Genomic DNA, 18453 nt, shown 5'->3' with positions numbered 1-18453 from the left:
GCACAACTGATGTGGGTAACATTTTGATTAAACCCAATAGGTATAATTCATTATGATATGGTTATAATGCATTGTACTGTAAGACTTGTCGTATGTACCCTAAGTCTTCATGATTTCATAATGATCCTGACTGAATACGTTTTTTTTCTTCAGTCTGTTGAAAAATGTCTGCATTGAAATCCATACCAATTTGCAATACAGGAATACTTTTCATGAAAGTTCATGTTGCACTTACAGCACTGTAAAAGCCCTACATTGTTATGGAACCATATGCAGTTATCCATTTCAAAAAGGTCAACCCTTCATATCTTGTAATGACTTGACTTTCCATAGCGGGCCCAGTGAAAAAGTCCCATGACGGGTACTCCCACTCTCAGCTATCCAATGACGATCCAACGGTCCTTTTATAGCTTTTGGAGCTGCAGAGATGGATGCAATGGCTCCAGAATCAATTAACAAGAAAGCCTGGAAGCTAACCTCATGCTGCTCCATTTAATTGTGATTTGACTCTTTTAGCCCAGTGATTTAAGATGATACGCTTTTTGTTCCTCCAAATCTATCAGCTATAAATTACAGTCGACGCAAAGTAAAAAATAATAATTTTGTTTCGCAATACGGGTTCAATTTCATTTGGGGAAGACATTGCGATTGAGTCATGCTTTCGATGTGTAATTTCCAAATGACCAAAAACAATCCCTGGTTAATGTATTTTAGCTCAGCGGCTAACTGCTAATACGGTGAAATGGTTGTTCAGTGAGCGGATGTGCTTTATTCATCTCGCTCGTTAGTGGGAGCGAATCCAGATGAGACAATTACTGGCTGAACTCAAACGCACAGGCCCATTATGCCAAGTAGAGTGAACGAAAATGACTGAAAAGTAGGTACGTTAGAATGAGGCACGTGTGTTGGAATCGAGAGAGAGAAAAAAAGACAAGGGTAAAACTTCCAGTTTAGAATAATCATAATTAGTTCTAGCGTACAAAAGACTGTAGCCTACAGCAATGCCGAGTCTGGTTATACAGTGTTTTGGCAACGTCATCAATATGAATCTACACAGAGATTTGTTAATGGCTTAACGGCTTCTTAGCTACAGCGTTCCTGTGTACTGCGCAGCAGAACAAATCCAAAACAAGCCTAATTTCACAGTAATGACTCGTTACCACACACTCACGTAATCAACATCCAATCTAGCTCAACTATGGCTATAAACTTGAAAACATGACAATGACAGCAGCTGTCCATACTTGGAAATCCAGGGATGATCCAACCCTATGCCATAACACTTATCTGGAGTGATTTACCTCTTTTACAGTAAGCTACAAGTGTTTATTTTGTTACTTAGCTCCTTTTTTTTTTATGTGGTAATGCTATTGCCAAACAAACTTGGGCTGGTTAAAAGCGGTTGCTCCCTCGACTCCCATTGAGTTCTATGTCTTCCCTCAGCTACTGCAGGGTGTCTCCTGATAAACGGAGCCTGAGGCTGATCCTGGGTCAATTCCTGGGGCGCTGGTGGTGGTAGAGGGGTCACTGGAGCCGTATTTAGTCTGCAGGGAGCGGCCCACGTAGCTCCAGTACTCCCTCCGGATGGTGTCCTCATGGGCCAGGAGCTCACAGAGCTGGGGAGAGAGACAGAGGGTTAGGGATATAGCAGGATTAAAGGTGCAAGGGACGAGAGATGGACAAGAGATCTATTTAAAACAAAGCAGAAAGATTAAAGGAATGATTGATATTGTAATGCTATGTGGGGTGAAACCAGATAATGTTCACTTTAATGCAAAAAAGAAAAAAAAGGAAGCCAAATCAAAATGTTTCTTTTTGCATAGTCTTACAACCCAAGGGTTTGGAACTTTGGGCTGATTTGCTAACACTTGCTTGTTCGCAAATCAAATGATCTGGTCATGATTTCTATTCTATCTATTACCACAGCTAACATTGCTATGGTAGAAGTACTGGTAGTCAAGTTGTTGGCTAGGGGCTACTCAACATACATTTTACACTTCTCACAGATGCACTAGCGTTGAAACAGCAGCTAATTTTTTTTATAAAACACTTCCCAAGAAACCTAATTAACTCCGACAGACAGCCGAGCATTTAGTTGCCAAAAATAGAGGCAACATACGATCTGTCACTCAAACTGCCAGGGAGATTGTCATTGGAGACTTGGAATAACATGCAAGAGATCCGGTGCGATAGGATAGTGTTTTCAAATCCGACTCGTTGAATAATTCCGACTGATTTTCCTTGTTGCTCAGCCTTGAACTCTTTGTGCGAGGGCTGCTCTACACTGATTGACTCTCAGTCAATGTTTTACACTCGAGGTATACAAAGGAAGGAGACGTCTTGGCTATGGTAGAAGACACAATTTCCATTCTCTGCACATTGTTGCCAAGTTCTTCAGCATCTACACAAGTTTCCCAGTGCATTCCTGGGGGATCCCCAAGATGAGATGTGTACATTTCTGTTTGTGCCCGAGCACTAGCACATTTGTTTCAACTCATCAAAGCTTGGTGTTTAGTTTAATCAAGCGTGTTACTGCTGGGCTAAAATTAAAAAAAATGTGTACTCCCTTTGCGTCCTCCAGGAAATGACTTTCAGCTGAGACTTTCAAAGTCTAAAGACTTTCAGCTGAGTGCACAATCCCACTTCTGCCACCATCTGTCTCTAAATCAGTTTAAAGTAGTATAATCCCAACTCTAGAGTAATACCAAATAAGATAGGCACTATTTTCCCATACATCTGGTCCATGTGCTGAACTATCCTTTGAAGTAGGAGAAGTCCCCATGTTGAACTCTTCTTTTAAATCAGATAGGTCCCCATGCTGAATTATCCCTTTAAGTCTAGTAGGACGGACAATGTGCTAAACTAGCCCAGATAGGTCCTAGTGCTGCTCACCTCCAGGGCCTTACTGAGGACTTCCTCCTGGTGTTCCAAGGTGTTCTCCAGGAAGTCCTCGTAGATGTCCACCAGGAAGCCCAACAAGTAGGGCGAGCAGTGGGTCTCCTTAAGCTCCAGGATCTGCTCCAGGAGACCCGGGTGGGATGACAGGCCCAGGTCCTGTAGAATCCTGGGGGTCGGGGAAAGAGGGGTGTGAAAAGCTTTGACCAACTCTGCAAAAGCAGTATCCCTATCCAGAGCTCCTAAACCATGGGTCGGGAACCAGCTGGTCAAGCTGCATGTGGCTCTTCAACCTCCCCTTGCCCCTCCCTACAGTAGGCCTATGATATCTGGCTATATGCTCCATGCCATAGGCTGTAGACTTGTTAATTTAGCTGACAAGAAATGCTTAAGTCCAGTGCCATTCTTTTATAGTAAAGAAGAATAGAATTTAACTTAGCTGAATAAAATAGAACGTTTTTCTCCCATTATGGATCCGCATATGAAGTGCCAATGTTGAGCATAAAAGTAATTATTTGAAACAAGTCCTATATGCTATATTTAGAGTTTTGGCAACTATAGTTGAGAATGATATAAACCTTAGAACGTCTTAGAAATCAAAACATATGGGCTGAATGGTATGACTGTAGGCTATTGATGATTTGAGAAAGTAGCAAAAAAAGCTTGCGCTCTGTTCCTTGCCTCAGGCTGCACAGCTCTTCTCTCATCAAGCGATCATATTTTCACCCGCCATCAGACTACTCTCAATTTAATCTCGTCTTTACTAATACGTAAAACTTTTTTTTTTTTTGTTAAATCGATTTAGAAGAATGGGCCATTATTAAATGGGCAGGAATAGGGGCAGGGTAAATGCATGTCATTTGTACGCACTCGAATAGCGAAGGGAGGCCGTGCGCTTTCATTCGGGACCGTTTTGTAGCCTACCTCGGTTTTATAGCGGAGCATGTATGTGCTTTAGAAATAAATATAAGCACACTTATTTTACGCCACTGCATCAACCACGGTTCGAGGTGCATTGTCTCGCAGCCAGACAGGTGCTATTCAGCCCAAACTCTGTATGCTATGGGCTCTCTAAACTTGTTCATGCATCCACCTATTGCTTCATTTTGGAAACCAAACATAATCTGTTCGGTAACATCAACAGTAACATTTTTTCGCAACTAAACATATTTCACTAAACAGTTGACAAGCCCGACTGTGCGCTCGAGAAAGGAATCAAGGAGAGAGGAGATGGAAACGCATGGTGGTGAGATTCTGTATATCTAAAGGTAATGTCACCCAATTCATTTAAAATATAAAAAAACTTCCTATTAGTAGGCTATTCAAAATCAAATTCACTAACTGTAGGCTAACTGTCGGCTAACTGTCAGCTGCTCTGCACAATCAGTGAGCCAACAGCATCGCCTAGGGCTTTACGTTCTCTCCCAGACACATAGATAGACATGTTGGAGCATAGCATAAGTCCACTATGCATAATAATACAGTTCAAAGGCGATTACTCGAATGCGTTTCATTTTGGAGTGTAGGCTAGACCAGTGGTTCCCAAACGTTTTATAGTCCCGTACCCCTTCAAACATTCAACCTCCAGCTGCGTACCCCCTCTAGCACCAGGGTCGACGCACTATCAAATGTTGTTTTTTGCCATCATTGTAAGCCTGCCACACACACACACACTATACGATACATGTATTAAACATAGGAATGAGTGTGAGTCTGTCACTTCCCACGAGCCGGGTTGTGACAAAGAGCGCTTATAGGACCTGGGTACAAATAATAATAATCAATAACTTTGCTATTTATTTAACCATCTTACATATAAAACCTAATTTGTTCATCAAAAATTGTGAATAACACCACAGGTTAATGAGAAGGGTGTGCTTGAAAGGATGCACATAACTCTGCAATGTTGGGTTGTATTGGGGAGTCTCAGTCTTAAAAATCATTTCCCACACTAATGTGCCTGTATTAAGGTTTCATGCTAGCGAGGGCCGAGAATCCACACTGACATAGGTACGTGGTTGCAAAGGGCATCCGTGTTTAAACAGCGCGATTTGCCAAGGCCAGAAACTCTTGAGCGCTGCCCAATCCAGAAATCTGGCAGTGGCTTCTGATTAAATTACATTTTTACAGAACCGCGTGTTGCAATTTCGATGAGACTCTCTTGTTCAGATATCGGTAAGTGGAGTGGAGGCAGGTCCTTGTTAATGTAGGCAGAGATGTGCTCCAACTTCTTAAATCATAGCCTCAATTTTGTCCCGCACATTGAATATAGTCGCAGAGTCCCTGTAATACTAGATTCAGATCATTCAGGTGAGAAAAAACGTCACCCAGATAGACCAGTCGTGTGAGAAACTCGTCATCATGAAACTGGTCAGACAAGTGAAAATGATGGTCAGTAAAGAAAACTTTAAGCTCACCTCTCAATTTAAAAAAAAAAAGGTCAATGCACCATATCGTTGCATAGTGCAGAAAATACACGAGTTCAGGGGCCTTGCTTTAACAAAGTTTACAGTGAAAATGGTTGTGTCCAAAACATCTTTCAAGCTGTCGTGCATTCCCTTGGCAGCATAAATGTAACGGACATATATATACCAGGAGCTGTGTCAGGCCCGCCACGTCTGTTGACTCATCCAGCTGTAACGCATACAATTCACTGGCTTGTATGCGAAGCAGTAATTGTTTCAAAACATCTCCTGGCCATGTCACTGATGCGTTGTGAAACAGTGTTGTTTGATGAAGGCATTGTCTGTAGTTTTTGGGGCCTTTTCCCCCAGCCATATCTGTGGCAGCAGGAAGAATGAAGTCCTCCACAATAGCATTGGGCTTGCCAGTCCTAGCCACGGTAGCTCACCATATAAGACGCTTCTAGCCCCTTCTTATTCAATGGTCTCTGTTGCTTTTATACAGTGGGGGGGGGGGGGGGGGGGGGGGAGTATTTGATCCCCTGCTGATTTTGTACGTTTGCCCACTTACAAAGAAATGATCAGTCTATAATTTTAATGGTAGGTTTATATGAACAGTGAGAGACAGAATAACAACAAAAAAATCAAGAAAAACATGTCAAAATTGTTATAAATTGATTTGCATTTTAATGAGGGGAAATAAGTATTTGACCCCTCGGCAAAACATGACTTAGTACTTGGTGGCAAAACCCATGTTGGCAATGAGAGGTCAGACATTTCTTGTAGTTGGCCACCAGGTTTGCATACATCTCAGGAGGGATTTTGTCCCACTCCTCTTTGCAGATGTTCTCCAAGTCATTAAGGTTTTGAGGCTGACGTTTGGCAACTCAAACCTTCAGCTCCCTCCACAGATTTTCTATGGGATTAAGGTCTTAATGTGCTTCTTCTTGAGCCACTCCTTTGTTGCCTTGGCTGTGTGTTTGTCATTGTCATGCTGGAATACCCATCCACGACCCATTTTCAATGCCCTGGCTGAGGGAAGGAGGTTCTCACCCAAGATTTGACAGTACATGGCCCCGTCAAATGATGTGGTGAAGTTGTCCTGTCCCCTTAGCAGAAAAACACCCCCAAAGCATAATGTTTCCACCGCCATGTTTGACGGTGGGGATGGTGTTCTTGGGGTCATAGGCAGCATTTCTCCTCCTCCAAACACGGCGAGTTGAGTTGATGCCAAAGAGCTCCATTTTGGTCTCATCTGACCACAACACTTTCACCCAGTTGTCCTCTGAATCATTCAGATGTTCATTGGCAAACTTCATACGGGCATCTATATGTGCTTTCTTGAGCAGGGGGACCTTGCGGGCGCTGCAGGATGTCAGTCCTTCACGGCGTAGTGTGTTACCAATTGTTTTCTTGGTGACTATGGTCCCAGCTGCCTTGAGATCATTGACAAGATCCTCCCGTGTAGTTCTGGGCTGATTCCTCACCGTTCTCATTATCATTGCAACTCCACGAGGTGAGATCTTGCATGGAGCCCCAGGCCGAGGGATATTGACAGTTCTTTTGTGTTTCTTCCATTTGCGAATAATCGCACCAAATGTTGTCACCTTCTCACCAAGCTGCTTGGCGATGGATGGTCTTGTAGCCCATTCCAGCCTTGTGTAGGTCTACAATCTTGTCCCTGACATCCTTGGAGAGCTCTTTGCTCTTGGCCATGGTGGAGAGTTTGGAATCTGATTGATTGATTGCTTCTGTGGACAGGTGTCTTTTATACAGGTAACAAACTGAGATTAGGAGCACTCCCTTTAAGAGTGTGCTCCTAATCTCAGCTCGTTACCTGTACCTGGGAGCCAGAAATCTTTCTGATTGAGAGGGGTCAAATACTTATTTCCTTCATTAAAATGCAAATCAATTTATAACATTTTTGACGTGCGTTTTTCTCGATATTTTTGTTGTTATTCTGTCTCTTACTGTTCAAATAAACCTAACATTAAAATTCTAGACTGATCATTTCTTTGTCAGTGGGCAAACATACAAAATCAGCAGGGGATCAAATACCTTTTCCCCCCACTTTACATGTCGTACTACTCGAAATTCGTCTTAATTCTCGCTCAAAAAACTACCGTGGCTTATTTTTCAAACTGGCATGTTTTGTTTCTAAATGTCTGCGCAAGAGTGAAGGTTTCATCGAGTTGTGAGAGTGTGTTATGTGCAAAAGTACTGTACCTGAGGAAAGGCACTACTCCCAATATAAGTGAACCCCAAATCAATGTAGTTATCATATTTGCGCCTCTTCGATGGTCCAACGTCACGTTTTTTTGTTCGGTGCTTTCCCGGGTCAGTTGGCAGTAGCTCTTCGGCTGCATCAGATTCACAACTGTCAGTGTCCATGCTAGCTGGGCTAACAACAGATGTAGAATTACTGATGCTAGCATTGGATGTGCTCGTTGAAGCTGAACAACTTGTGTCATCTACAGGTGCAGGTGTAGCAGAGCTGGTAGTAGCAGTACTACCAGCAGAGCTGATAGTAGCAGTACTACCAGCAGAGCTGGTAGTAGCAGTACTACCAGCAGAGCTGATAGTAGCAGTACTACCAGCAGAGCTGGTAGTAGCAGTACTACCAGCAGAGCTGGTAGTAGCAGTACTACCAGCAGAGCTGGTAGTAGCAGTACTACCAGCAGAGCTGGTAGTAGCAGTACTACCAGCAGAGCTGGTAGTAGCAGTACTACCAGCAGAGCTGGTATGTGTCTATGGATGCAGGCCTTACTTTTTTTAACCATTTATCAATTTTTCAAGCAAACGGAATGAGCAGCAGCTAAGTTTGGCTACATACGGACCGTTAGTGAAATTCTAGCGAGAGAGTAACGGTTAATGTGATTAGATGTTAATTATTTGACTAGGCTACCTGTATTTGACATTGTGTTATTTTGCTGAACACTAGATGGTTTCATTTTATTTTTGGCAGTGAAACGAGGCTACTCAGGCGAGAAGAAATCTCACCCAAATGTATAGCCCCGTCGGAAAATATAAATGGACTGTTTGAAACGTATTTGTGTTTTAAATGTGAATCACATTTTTATTTGGCGTACCCCCGACGGCACTGCGCGTAACCCAGTTTGGGAATACCTGGGCTAGACCAATTCTAGCCCAAAGACATCTTAAATCCGTTTTGCTTGATGTTTTCTCCCATGCATAATATGCATTCGGCGGTGTATTGTATAAAAGCACAATCATAATTTCAATTCAGGTTTTTATTTTGCCCTGGGCTCATTTGCCTATACATAAGCTCGAATATGTATATGGGTGTTTTGAATGAATCATCACCTTAGAAAGCACCGTCCATTTCGTTGTGTTAGGCTTTGAAACAACATCCACAACAACAACAACCATGTTTTACACTGTTTCAACTTCTTTCTTCAAATTGATCATCACAATGATGTGTTTTTTTTTGTTTTTTTTAAGTACTATAGGCTTACTACTGTTTTGATGATAAGTGTTTGATGCGATTTTCGATTGCATTTGCATTGATGTCAGAGTGGTTACGGGAACAAGTCCATTAGCGACCTGATGTTAGTTAGCAAGTTGTGGATTTTTACTGTGGTCATGACTCATGATGTGGGCAGTAATACGTCACTGCAACAGCCCCATCTGAGATGGGCAACGTTACAATATACAGGACAATACACGTTAAAACCTTATCTTTCTTTTCATTTTTCTGTTTCTGAAATGTACAAAACATAACCTGTTGCAGGTTAAGTTTCTGTTGCTGAAAGTTTGCAGACTAGGCTTTTCAATGGGCTAATTTCTAAAAGTTAAGAAAAAACACTTTAGTTAGCAGTATAATACATATTGATTACAATCAATCCGTTTGCATTACAATACATGTATCTGTGTTTCATTATAGAATTTCTTGTGGGGCTTGATATGGGCCTTTCAATTAATCACCGCAGCATTTTTTCTCAATAAAGTAGCTATCAGCAAAGTCAGTGCTAGTGGGTTGGTGGGGGAGTCAAGCCTTCACTTAAGTCTTTTTTTTGGAGGGGGGTGCAGTGGGATTATTTAAAATACACTTTGAAGAGGTAGGGTTTCAGACTTTTTTGAAAGATGGGCAGGGACTCTGCTATCCTAGATTCAGGGGGAAGCTGGTTCCACTATTGGAGTGTCAGGACAGCGAAGAGCTTCGACTGTGCTGAGCGGGAAGGCCAAGAGACCCAAGGTGGCAGAACGGAGTACTCGGTAGGGATCGACATTGGTAACTGGGATCACTTCACATTTCCCCAAATCCCAAAAATGACAAGACCCAGGAAATTATATTTTGCCCCAATGTTGGCACTAAAGCAATTCCACAAGATACACAACGTATGCAGCATGAGATAAGCAAAAAATTAAATAGCACATTATCAAAACAGGTTCACACAAAGTCGCCATAAATTCAAAGCACACGTGACCTGTTTTAAGTGAATAAACCCTACAGGAAACCCCTACAGCATAGCCTATAAAATAGCATGTGCCTCTGATAGGCCTATGCACAATTCACTCATAGGCATCTCGGTCACAGACAAAGTCTGTTAACAATTCAGTGGCATGACAGAAAATTATATCTTCTGTCCTAGAGCCTAGGCTATTTTCCTATCCAGTCCCAATCCCACTGAAACCCAAAATCCTGACTCTTGTCTTGCATGAAAATTCCTAACTTTCTTCTGTAATCCATAGGTCACATTATCAAAGCACATCTCTCGCCTATGCATGTCGAAACAGAGGTCTAACATTTCTCCCACTTCTCGTACTTGCTGCCCATATGAGAGCTTCGGTAGAGAATGTGTGATCAACATACGGTACGAGCGTAGATTTCAGAGTTGGTCCCAGTTAAGATACCTTGATATTTAAACTACTTCCATTCTTCATCTGACATTTATTCAAGAACTGATCTGCTATCTGTATAAACATCTCGATTTAGCCAAAATATAGGAGATATTCTGTCATTCGTTGAACGAGGTTATCTATCAAGCTTAGAAACTTTGGTCATTTCACTTTTGTTTGACTGCCGTTAAAGTATGTATGATTCAACAACGCTCTGAATTTATGAACCGTCTGTTTGGCAATTCACATCATTGCTGATTAAACAGTTACTCTATCATTACTAAATATCAGTTTAATTTGCTATGAAATCTTCACATAGTGGCGCAGCCAAGCCAACAAGGTGGCGCCGCACCCATCTATTTGGGGAGAACCCTGGCATAGTGGCCATATCTTGGTTTTAAACACTTTAAATGGGCACTTCCGATTTTTTGCAATATTTCCCGGGATTCTCGTGATAAACATGAATTATTCCCGGTATTGAAACTTGGTAGATTTTGGAGAAAATAATCATCCCTATTACACAGGTTGGGGTGTAGGTTTTGAGCATAGCCTGAAGGTAGGAAGGGGCAGTTCCTCTTGCTGCTCCATAGGCAAGTACCATGATGTTGTAGTGGATGCGAGCGTCAACTGGAAGCCATTGGAGTGTGCGGAGGAGCGGGGGTGACATGGGAGAACTTGGGAAGGTTGAACACTAGGCTGTGGCGTTCTGGATCAGTTGCAGGGATTTGATCGCACAAGCGGGGTGCCCAGCCAATAGCCAGTTGCAGTAGTCCAGACAGGAGATGACAAGTGCCTGGATTAGGACCTGCGCCACTTCCTGTGTGAAGTAGGGTCGTACTCTACGGATGTTGTGTAGAGCATGAACCTGCAGGAGCGAGTCCTTGCTTTGAGATTTGCAGAGAATGACAGGGTGTTGTCCAGGCTGTTTTTCCAAATCAAAAGTTAACATCACTCCTGTAGCATATTTACTGTATGTTCACGAGATTGATTCTCTACACCTTCACCAGATAGCCGCTGCGTCCACTGCTCTGTGAACCTGAACGTCACATTTCATGATAATTTGATCTGACTGCTATCCGTGGTGCTGAATATCAGATATTGCCGCTATTGGCTTGAAAAGGCTCAAATTTCTAGTGCGGCTCTCTCAACACTTTTTTTTGTGTGGAGAAAAAAAAGGCTCTTCCAATCAAAGGTTGCAGACCCCTGTCCTAAACTAAAAAAAACATGGTGACTTCTGACATCTGCTGGTGGAGGATAGAAACTGCAAGGCAAGTGTGTTATTACCCATAACGTTGTAGACTCAGAAAGTAAGTAGGATTTAATTCCCTACTGAATGAATCCTATGACGCTTACCCTTTTAAATAGTTCCACACACTTTCGTTGTGGGGAGCCTTCTTAATCTGTTTGAGACTGTACCTTAAAAAATACAAAGGAGAACACATGTATCACATATTTGTTTGATATAGCACACTGGAAATCTTTGCCCAATCCAGAAACAAGACCTACCCCATTTTCAAAAACAATCCCTTACCCACGGATATCCAAAAGGGTTTGATAGGTTTAATGCCGGTTAAACTCCTACCAAGCCTATCAGAGGGCAAGGTGGAGTTATAACCATGCTGCGCATACCCATCTCATCCTTTCAGATATATGGAGCAGGTAGGGGCTTGGAGGATGAAGTGCCAAGTGGGTAGCGGCTAGGAGGTTGTTTCTGGGCCAAGCCTTTCCCATTTTCAGTTTGTGGGGCAGTTTGTGGGGCTGACATGAGATACGGCTTGTAAGGAGAGCAGGTACGTACTGAACTTCTCTGTTGAGTATGGCTGGGTCTGAGTAGCCCGTCGTGTGGGAGATGATGTAGTGCCTCTGGTTCCATGCCGAGTTGTTCCTCACATCTTCCTCCAATAACTGCTCCACATACTCCAGCTCACTGTCCCAGAGCTTGTACTCCTAGAAAATAAGACACTTTAGTACTGACACACACAAACTAACTTAGTACAGGCACACTGTCTCACAGCTTGTACTTCTGGAGTACACTTATTTAGCACTGACAGAAACACATCATTGTCCTTGCTATTGTGTATTCCAATGGTATGTGTCCATTCAGATTTGTGATTAATATTCACTGCACATAAAGGATTTTCTTGTTCAGATATCACTATTCATTCTGATATCCTATTTTTGATCCACCCGCTACTAGATACTTTCCAAGACAATACATCGATTCAATCACACAACTGTATTAAAATAAAACTGCACAGTCATATAATCAATGCAGCCCATTTCAGAGAGCTATAGAGTCTATTCGGTGGCAGAATTCAAATGGGACTTCATTTACACAGACCTGCAAAAATAAATTGGTAATCAACGTCGTTTGGTTTCATGTATCAAACCAGTTGCCGTGATAAAAGTTGTTTTTGTGCACTCTCCTCAAACAATAGCATGGTATTTTTTCACTGTAATAGCTACTGTAAATTGGACAGTGCAGTTAGATTAACAATAAGTTAAGCTTTCTGCCCATATAAGACATGTCTGTGTCCTGGAAAGTTTGCTGTTACTTACAGCATCCTGCTAATCACATTAGCGCACGTTAGCTCAACTGTCCCGATATAGGGACACCGATACCGTAGAGGTTAAGAACAAATTCTTATTTACAATGACGGCCTACACCGGCCAAATCCGGATGGCGCTGGGCCAATTGTGCACTAACCTATGGGACTCCCAATCACGACCGGTTGTATTACAGCCTGGATTCGAACCAGGGTTTCTGTAGTGACGCCTCTAGCACTGAGATGCAGTGCCTTAGACCGTTCCACCACTTAGGAGCCCAATATACTCTCTGCCTCATTAGAAGGTATGTGAATGTGCAACGGGGTCAGTATAGTCCCTATCCCAAACTGGGCTTAACCAGAGACACTCTGCACAACAACACTTCTTGCTCAAGAAGCACCGTCAATACCGTTGACCCAGAAAAGCCAAGGTGCAAGCAAAGGTTCAGCTAGGTCCAGGACAACGATTTTAAGTCTCAGGGCAGGAGATGTCACTTGCACGATGGTCGCTACTAGCGCACACACACATACACAGAAAACTAGCTAACAATTCACCATCGGTTACAAACGCAGCCTGGTTGTTGAGGCTCATACCTTGATGACCCACTGTCTGTGCTGCCAGGCATGGTAGTTCTTAGCGTCCTGACTTAGGATCTCTGCAATGAACTCCAGTTCCTCCGAGGGGTCGTTCAGCCACTCCACCACCATTCGTCTATGGTGCCTAGGATATGGAGCAGACGGTTAAGTCTTTGTAGAACCGAAAAAAAAAAAGAACTTTATTGTCCAACTTGCAGAGAACGGAAATGTGTCTTTATGCTCACAACCCAATGTTGGAGACAAAAGAGCCTGATGTTGTCATCCAGTCACATTTGTTAATTTCTTTAAAAAGTAAAATACACAATATTTTACATAAATTAGGTTCTTAAAGGACCATAGAGTTTAGTCTGCTTCATCAAAAATCAACTATGGTCGTGACACTGGATTGGCAGAGCTCACCAGACTTGGTAGTTTTTGGGCTGGTCCTCGATGATGGCTGTGATATACCTCATCTCCTCTCTCAGGTCCTTCTCCAGGGCCTGCAGTAACACTCGCCGGTAGTGCCTTCACATACACAAAATGGAGAGAGGAAAAGTTCACCCTTTCTGAATGATCTTGCACATTTCATTTTCAAAGGAGGGGAAAATAAGAAAAAAAAGTATTGGTTTCCTACTGTTCTGTTCGTAAATCATAATAACACCTGCTTACCATACAGTGTAATTTGCAGCGTTCAGTTCAATGGCTTCAGCTGTCAGCAAGAGTGCCCGGTCACTTTTTTCATCATTCTTCAGTAACGCTCGGAAATAGTCATACACGTCTGTGACTATTGGAGACGTGTGAAATGTAAAGTTTGGTTACGTGTGAAATGTAAAGTTTGATGCAAAGTGAAATAATTTTTCATGAATCATAAATCTACTTAAAGTGACTTCAGAATAACAGTTGAAGTCTACATAAACGAGTTTTAATGACTCCAACTGAAGTGTTTCAAACACTCCACAAATCTCTTGTTAACAAACTATAGTTTTGGCAAGTCGGTTAGGACATCTACTTTGTGCATGACACAAGTCATTTTTCCAACAATTGTTTACGGACAGATTATTTCACTGCATCACAATTCGTGGGTCAGAAGTTTACATACACTAAGTTGAGTATGCCGTTAAACAGCCTGAAATTGCAGAAAATTATGTCATGGCTTTAGAAGCTTCTGATAGGCTAATTGACATCATTTGAGTCAATTGGAGGTGTACCTGTGGATGTATTTCAAGGCCTACCTTCAAACTCAGTGCCTCTTTGCTTGACATCATGGTAAAATCAAAAGTAATCAGCCAAGACCTCAGAAAAAAAATAGTAGACCTCCACAAGTCTGGTTCATCCTTGGGAGCAATTTCCAAACGCCTGAAGGTACCGTGTTAATCTGTACAAACAATAGTATGCAAGTATAAACGCCATGGGACCGCGCAGCCGTCATACCACTCAGGAAGGAGACGCGTTCTGTTTCCAAGAGATGAACGTACTTTGGTGCAAAAAGTGCAAATCAATCCCAGAACAACAGCAATGGACCTTGTGAAGATGCTGGAGGAAACAGGTACAAACGTATCTATATCCACAGTAAAACGAGTCCTATATCGACATAACCTGAAAGGCCGCTCAGCAAGGAAGAAGCCACTGCTCCAAAACTGCCATAAAAAAGCAAGAATACGGTTTGCAACTGCACATGGTGTCAAAGATCAGACTTTTTGGAGAAATGTCCTCTGGTCTGATGAAACAAAAATATAACTGTTTGGCCATAATGACCATCGTTATGTTTGGAGGAAAAAGGGGGACGCTTGCAAGCCGAAGAACACCATCCCAACCCTGAAGCACAGGGGTGGCAGCATCATGTTGTGGGGGTGCTTTTCTGCAGGAGGGACTGGTGCACTTAAAAAATGGATGGCATCAAGAGGGGAAAAAATGATGTGGATATATTGAAGCAACATTTCAAGACATCAGTCAGGAAGTTAAAGCTTGATCGCAAATGGATCTACCAAATGGACAATGACCCCAAGCATAGTTCCAAAGTTGTGGCAAAATGCCTTAAGGGCAACAAAGTCAAGGTATTGGAGTGGCCATCACATAGCCCTGACCTCAATCCTACAGAAAATGTGTGGGCAGAACTGAAATAGCATGTGCGAGCAAAGAGGCCTACAAACCTGACTCAGTTACACCAACTCTGTCAGGAGGAATGGGCCAAAATTCACAAAACTGATTGTGGGAAGCTTGTGGAAGGCTACCCAAAATGTTTGACCCAAGTTAAACAATTTAAAGGCAATACACTCAATTAGTATTTGGTAGCATGTAAACTTCTGACCTACTGGGAATGTGATGAAAGAAATAAAAGCTGAAATAAATCAATCACTCTATTCTGACATTTGACATTCTTAAAATAAAGTGGTGATCCTAACTGACCTAAAACAGGGAATTTTTACTAGGATTAAATGTCAGGGATTGTGAAAAACTTAGTTTAAATGTATTTGGCTAAGATGTATGTAAACTTCCGACTTCAACTGTATTTGGTAGGCTAAATGCATGACATTGACAACATAAAACAATATGGATGTCTGGTTTTAAATGATATGCCAAGTTTAATTTCTTACACTTGTCAGAGTAGGCAATCTTCACAACAGGATTGGGACCATCATCTTGAGGAACAGGCTCTAAATCAGCCCATTCTTTCCTGTCTCTGTAGATGAGGGCGAGAGAGGGAAGGTGAAAATGGACAGTGAATAAGGGAACTGTTCAGTCTCGGCCAATGCGCCTACCTCAACTGACGTGAATTTCAGGTATCACTTTTAAATCAATTAAACATAGAAAACAATAATACCTAGCTAATTGTAAGCTTACTATTAAGTATAGATCAAGGCGAGCAATAGCTAACGTTAATTAGCGAACTAACTCACACCGGCTAGGGATGTGGTGGGGGGAATTGACGTATTGGTACAGAGAAGAATATTTGACTTCACGGACTCGTCATACTCGTCTCAGATACTGGTTCAGCTAGCTACGCTACTTAACACTAGCTAGCTTAGCCTACCTGTAAAACACATAACGGAACGGGTCTTCATAGCCAATCTCCTCTTCAACCTCTTCCTCGCTCCTCTCCTCCTGAAATTCTGAGGATACATTTGAAGTTTCTTCAATACCTGACATTCTGTAATAAACTGGTCTTTCGGTTGCAAGCGGAATAAGAGCTGCCTTATTTGTAAGGTCGGACGTCTGTGCTATTGCACTCATGGACGTCATTTCCTGTTTTGTGCAACTCTGTTAATCGTTTTACAAAGATAAGTGTACTGGAGCACGTATGGTCCGCGTAGGGGTTGATACAAATATAAAGGAACGTTTTTAAAACGTGTTTATGTCCGCAATCTGTCACCTCATTCTCGAAAAAAAAAATAGTCTTAAAAATGGATGAATATGTGTGTGTTTCGTTAGTATGCACACAGGTTTATCAACGAGAGTATTACATTTGGCACGAACATGTATTTCATTCCCTACACTGGATTCATTGTTTTGGATCTTTAGAGAGATTCGTACACCGTTTTGAATTTTAGCAAGACTTTATCCCATAAATGCCAAAAACCGAGTAAAAGCCAGTTTCAGGTTGGGAAATTCGACGGATATTCGCGCTTTCAAACCTCAATTGCTTTCAAACCACTTGAGCCACAGACTCCAAATAAGTGTCATGATGTTGGAAGAATGTTGCACAACATTGCACTGGTCTGATTTTCACGATTTGGACATTAATTAATTTTCAAAAGGTAATAAACGTGTTAATGTGAGCAGCATTTTGTATGCCTAGTTGAATTAGTTAGGGAGCTTAAACTAAGTAGAAACTTTTTTACATTTGAATTTCAATAGTTCCTTGGTCATGTGACCTACTGACTTCAAACAAGGTTAAGAATGTACACTCAGTGGGCCTACACATTGCACATCCTTTAGTTTATCCATTTTCATCTTACACGTTTTTACAATAATTTTTCAAACTTTCTCATTTCAATAGCTCATTGGTCATGTGACCTACTGGACTCAAACAAGGTTCAGAATGTCGACTGACTACCCTTCTATAGCGCACACCCTTTTGTTCGTCCATTTTCATCCCACACAATATTACATACATTTTCAATGTTTCTAATTTAATAGCTCCTTGGTCATTTGACCTACTGACCTCAAACAAGGTTCAGAATGTACACTCAGTGGGCCTACACATTGCACACCCTTTAGTTTGTCCATTTTCATCCCACACGATTTTACATGAATTTTGTAAACTTCAGAATTTCAATAGCTCCTTGGTCATGTGACCTACTGACCTCAAACTACTTTCAGAATGTCCACGGACTGGCAAAGACATGGTGTCCAGTGAGGTAACGAGAGGGGCCAAAGCCCTGGAAAGGGGCCCAAGCCCTGGACAGCGTTGCAGTTCCGGCGGCGTCCGGTGACCTCTCACTGGCCCTTGAAAATCCGGAGGAGGGTGTAAATCTCAAGCCGGGCCGTACCCATATCCGCAGCAAGTCTCCAAGGTGAACAGGCTCTCGGATGTTATAACAATGTAGGTAAGGTAAGTTGGCAAGTCAGATCCGGAACTTTGGGATGAGGATTGGCTCTAAGGGCTGGGTCGGGGTGCGAAGGTCAGGATGCGAAGTGGGGCTGGGCTCAAGCTGCAGCTGGGGGAGCATTCGTCACCGTTGGAAGTTCGTCCGTCTCTCGTGCGTGGTCTCGCAATGAGCTGCGTGCCAGTGTTTGTCCAAGTTGTGTCTGTCTGGCGGGCCGGTGGAGGGTTGGGTCCGGCGGTTGGCGGCTGCAACTCTGGACGCGCACCAGGCCCTTCTTGCGTATCTCCCCAGCTACGGCGCTCGCCCGCCCTGTTTGCCCTGGTCACTTTGGATGGCACCTACAGCTGACTTCGAACTGGTAGGATCAGGGGAATCCGACTGTTTAATTAAAACAAAGCATCGTGAAGCCCCAATGTGGTGTTGATGCGATGTGATTTCTGCCCATTGCTTTGAATGTCAAAGTGAAGAAATTCAATGAAGCGCGGGTAAACGGCAGGAGAAACTATGACATTCTTAAGGAGTCCTTTGCCCAGGACATTGGTGATCCATGCTTCGCGAATTAGTGCAAGGTCGAATACGGGCGACTGCATGCAGGTGGCCCTAACATAGCATCAAACTGGAGCAAAA

General features: G+C 42.6%; 1 protein-coding gene across 1 annotated transcript; it reads right to left on the bottom strand.

Moving 5' to 3' along the window:
* Positions 1–749: 749 nt before the first annotated feature.
* Positions 750–16527, bottom strand: LOC115205086 (protein farnesyltransferase/geranylgeranyltransferase type-1 subunit alpha). Its single transcript, XM_029770677.1, has 9 exons — positions 16311–16527; positions 15874–15959; positions 13949–14063; positions 13700–13804; positions 13298–13424; positions 11956–12104; positions 11511–11573; positions 2893–3064; positions 750–1616 (listed from the first exon to the last, which is right to left on the bottom strand). The coding sequence occupies exons 1-9, from the start codon at positions 16517–16519 to the stop codon at positions 1440–1442; spliced, it is 1203 nt and encodes a 400-aa protein (XP_029626537.1). The 5' UTR covers positions 16520–16527; the 3' UTR covers positions 750–1439.
* Between the last annotated feature and the right edge of the window lie 1926 nt (positions 16528–18453).

This window comes from Salmo trutta, chromosome 13, assembly GCF_901001165.1.
Source record: "Salmo trutta chromosome 13, fSalTru1.1, whole genome shotgun sequence".
In the NCBI taxonomy this organism is placed as follows: Eukaryota; Metazoa; Chordata; class Actinopteri; order Salmoniformes; family Salmonidae; genus Salmo; species Salmo trutta.
The sequence above is the reverse complement of the archived record's forward strand: the minus strand, read 5'-3'. Positions and strand labels throughout refer to the sequence as shown.

Excerpts from the sequence above, each read along its gene's own strand:
- LOC115205086 (XM_029770677.1), bottom strand. The coding sequence starts at position 16,519 with ATGACGTCCATGAGTGCAATAGCACAGACGTCCGACCTTACAAATAAG. Across the intron at positions 13,805-13,948 it reads GCTGCAAATTACACTGTATG|GCACTACCGGCGAGTGTTAC; the intron begins GTAAGCAGGTGT and ends GTGTATGTGAAG. Across the intron at positions 11,574-11,955 it reads ATACTCAACAGAGAAGTTCA|GTACAGTCTCAAACAGATTA; the intron begins GTACGTACCTGC and ends GTATTTTTTAAG.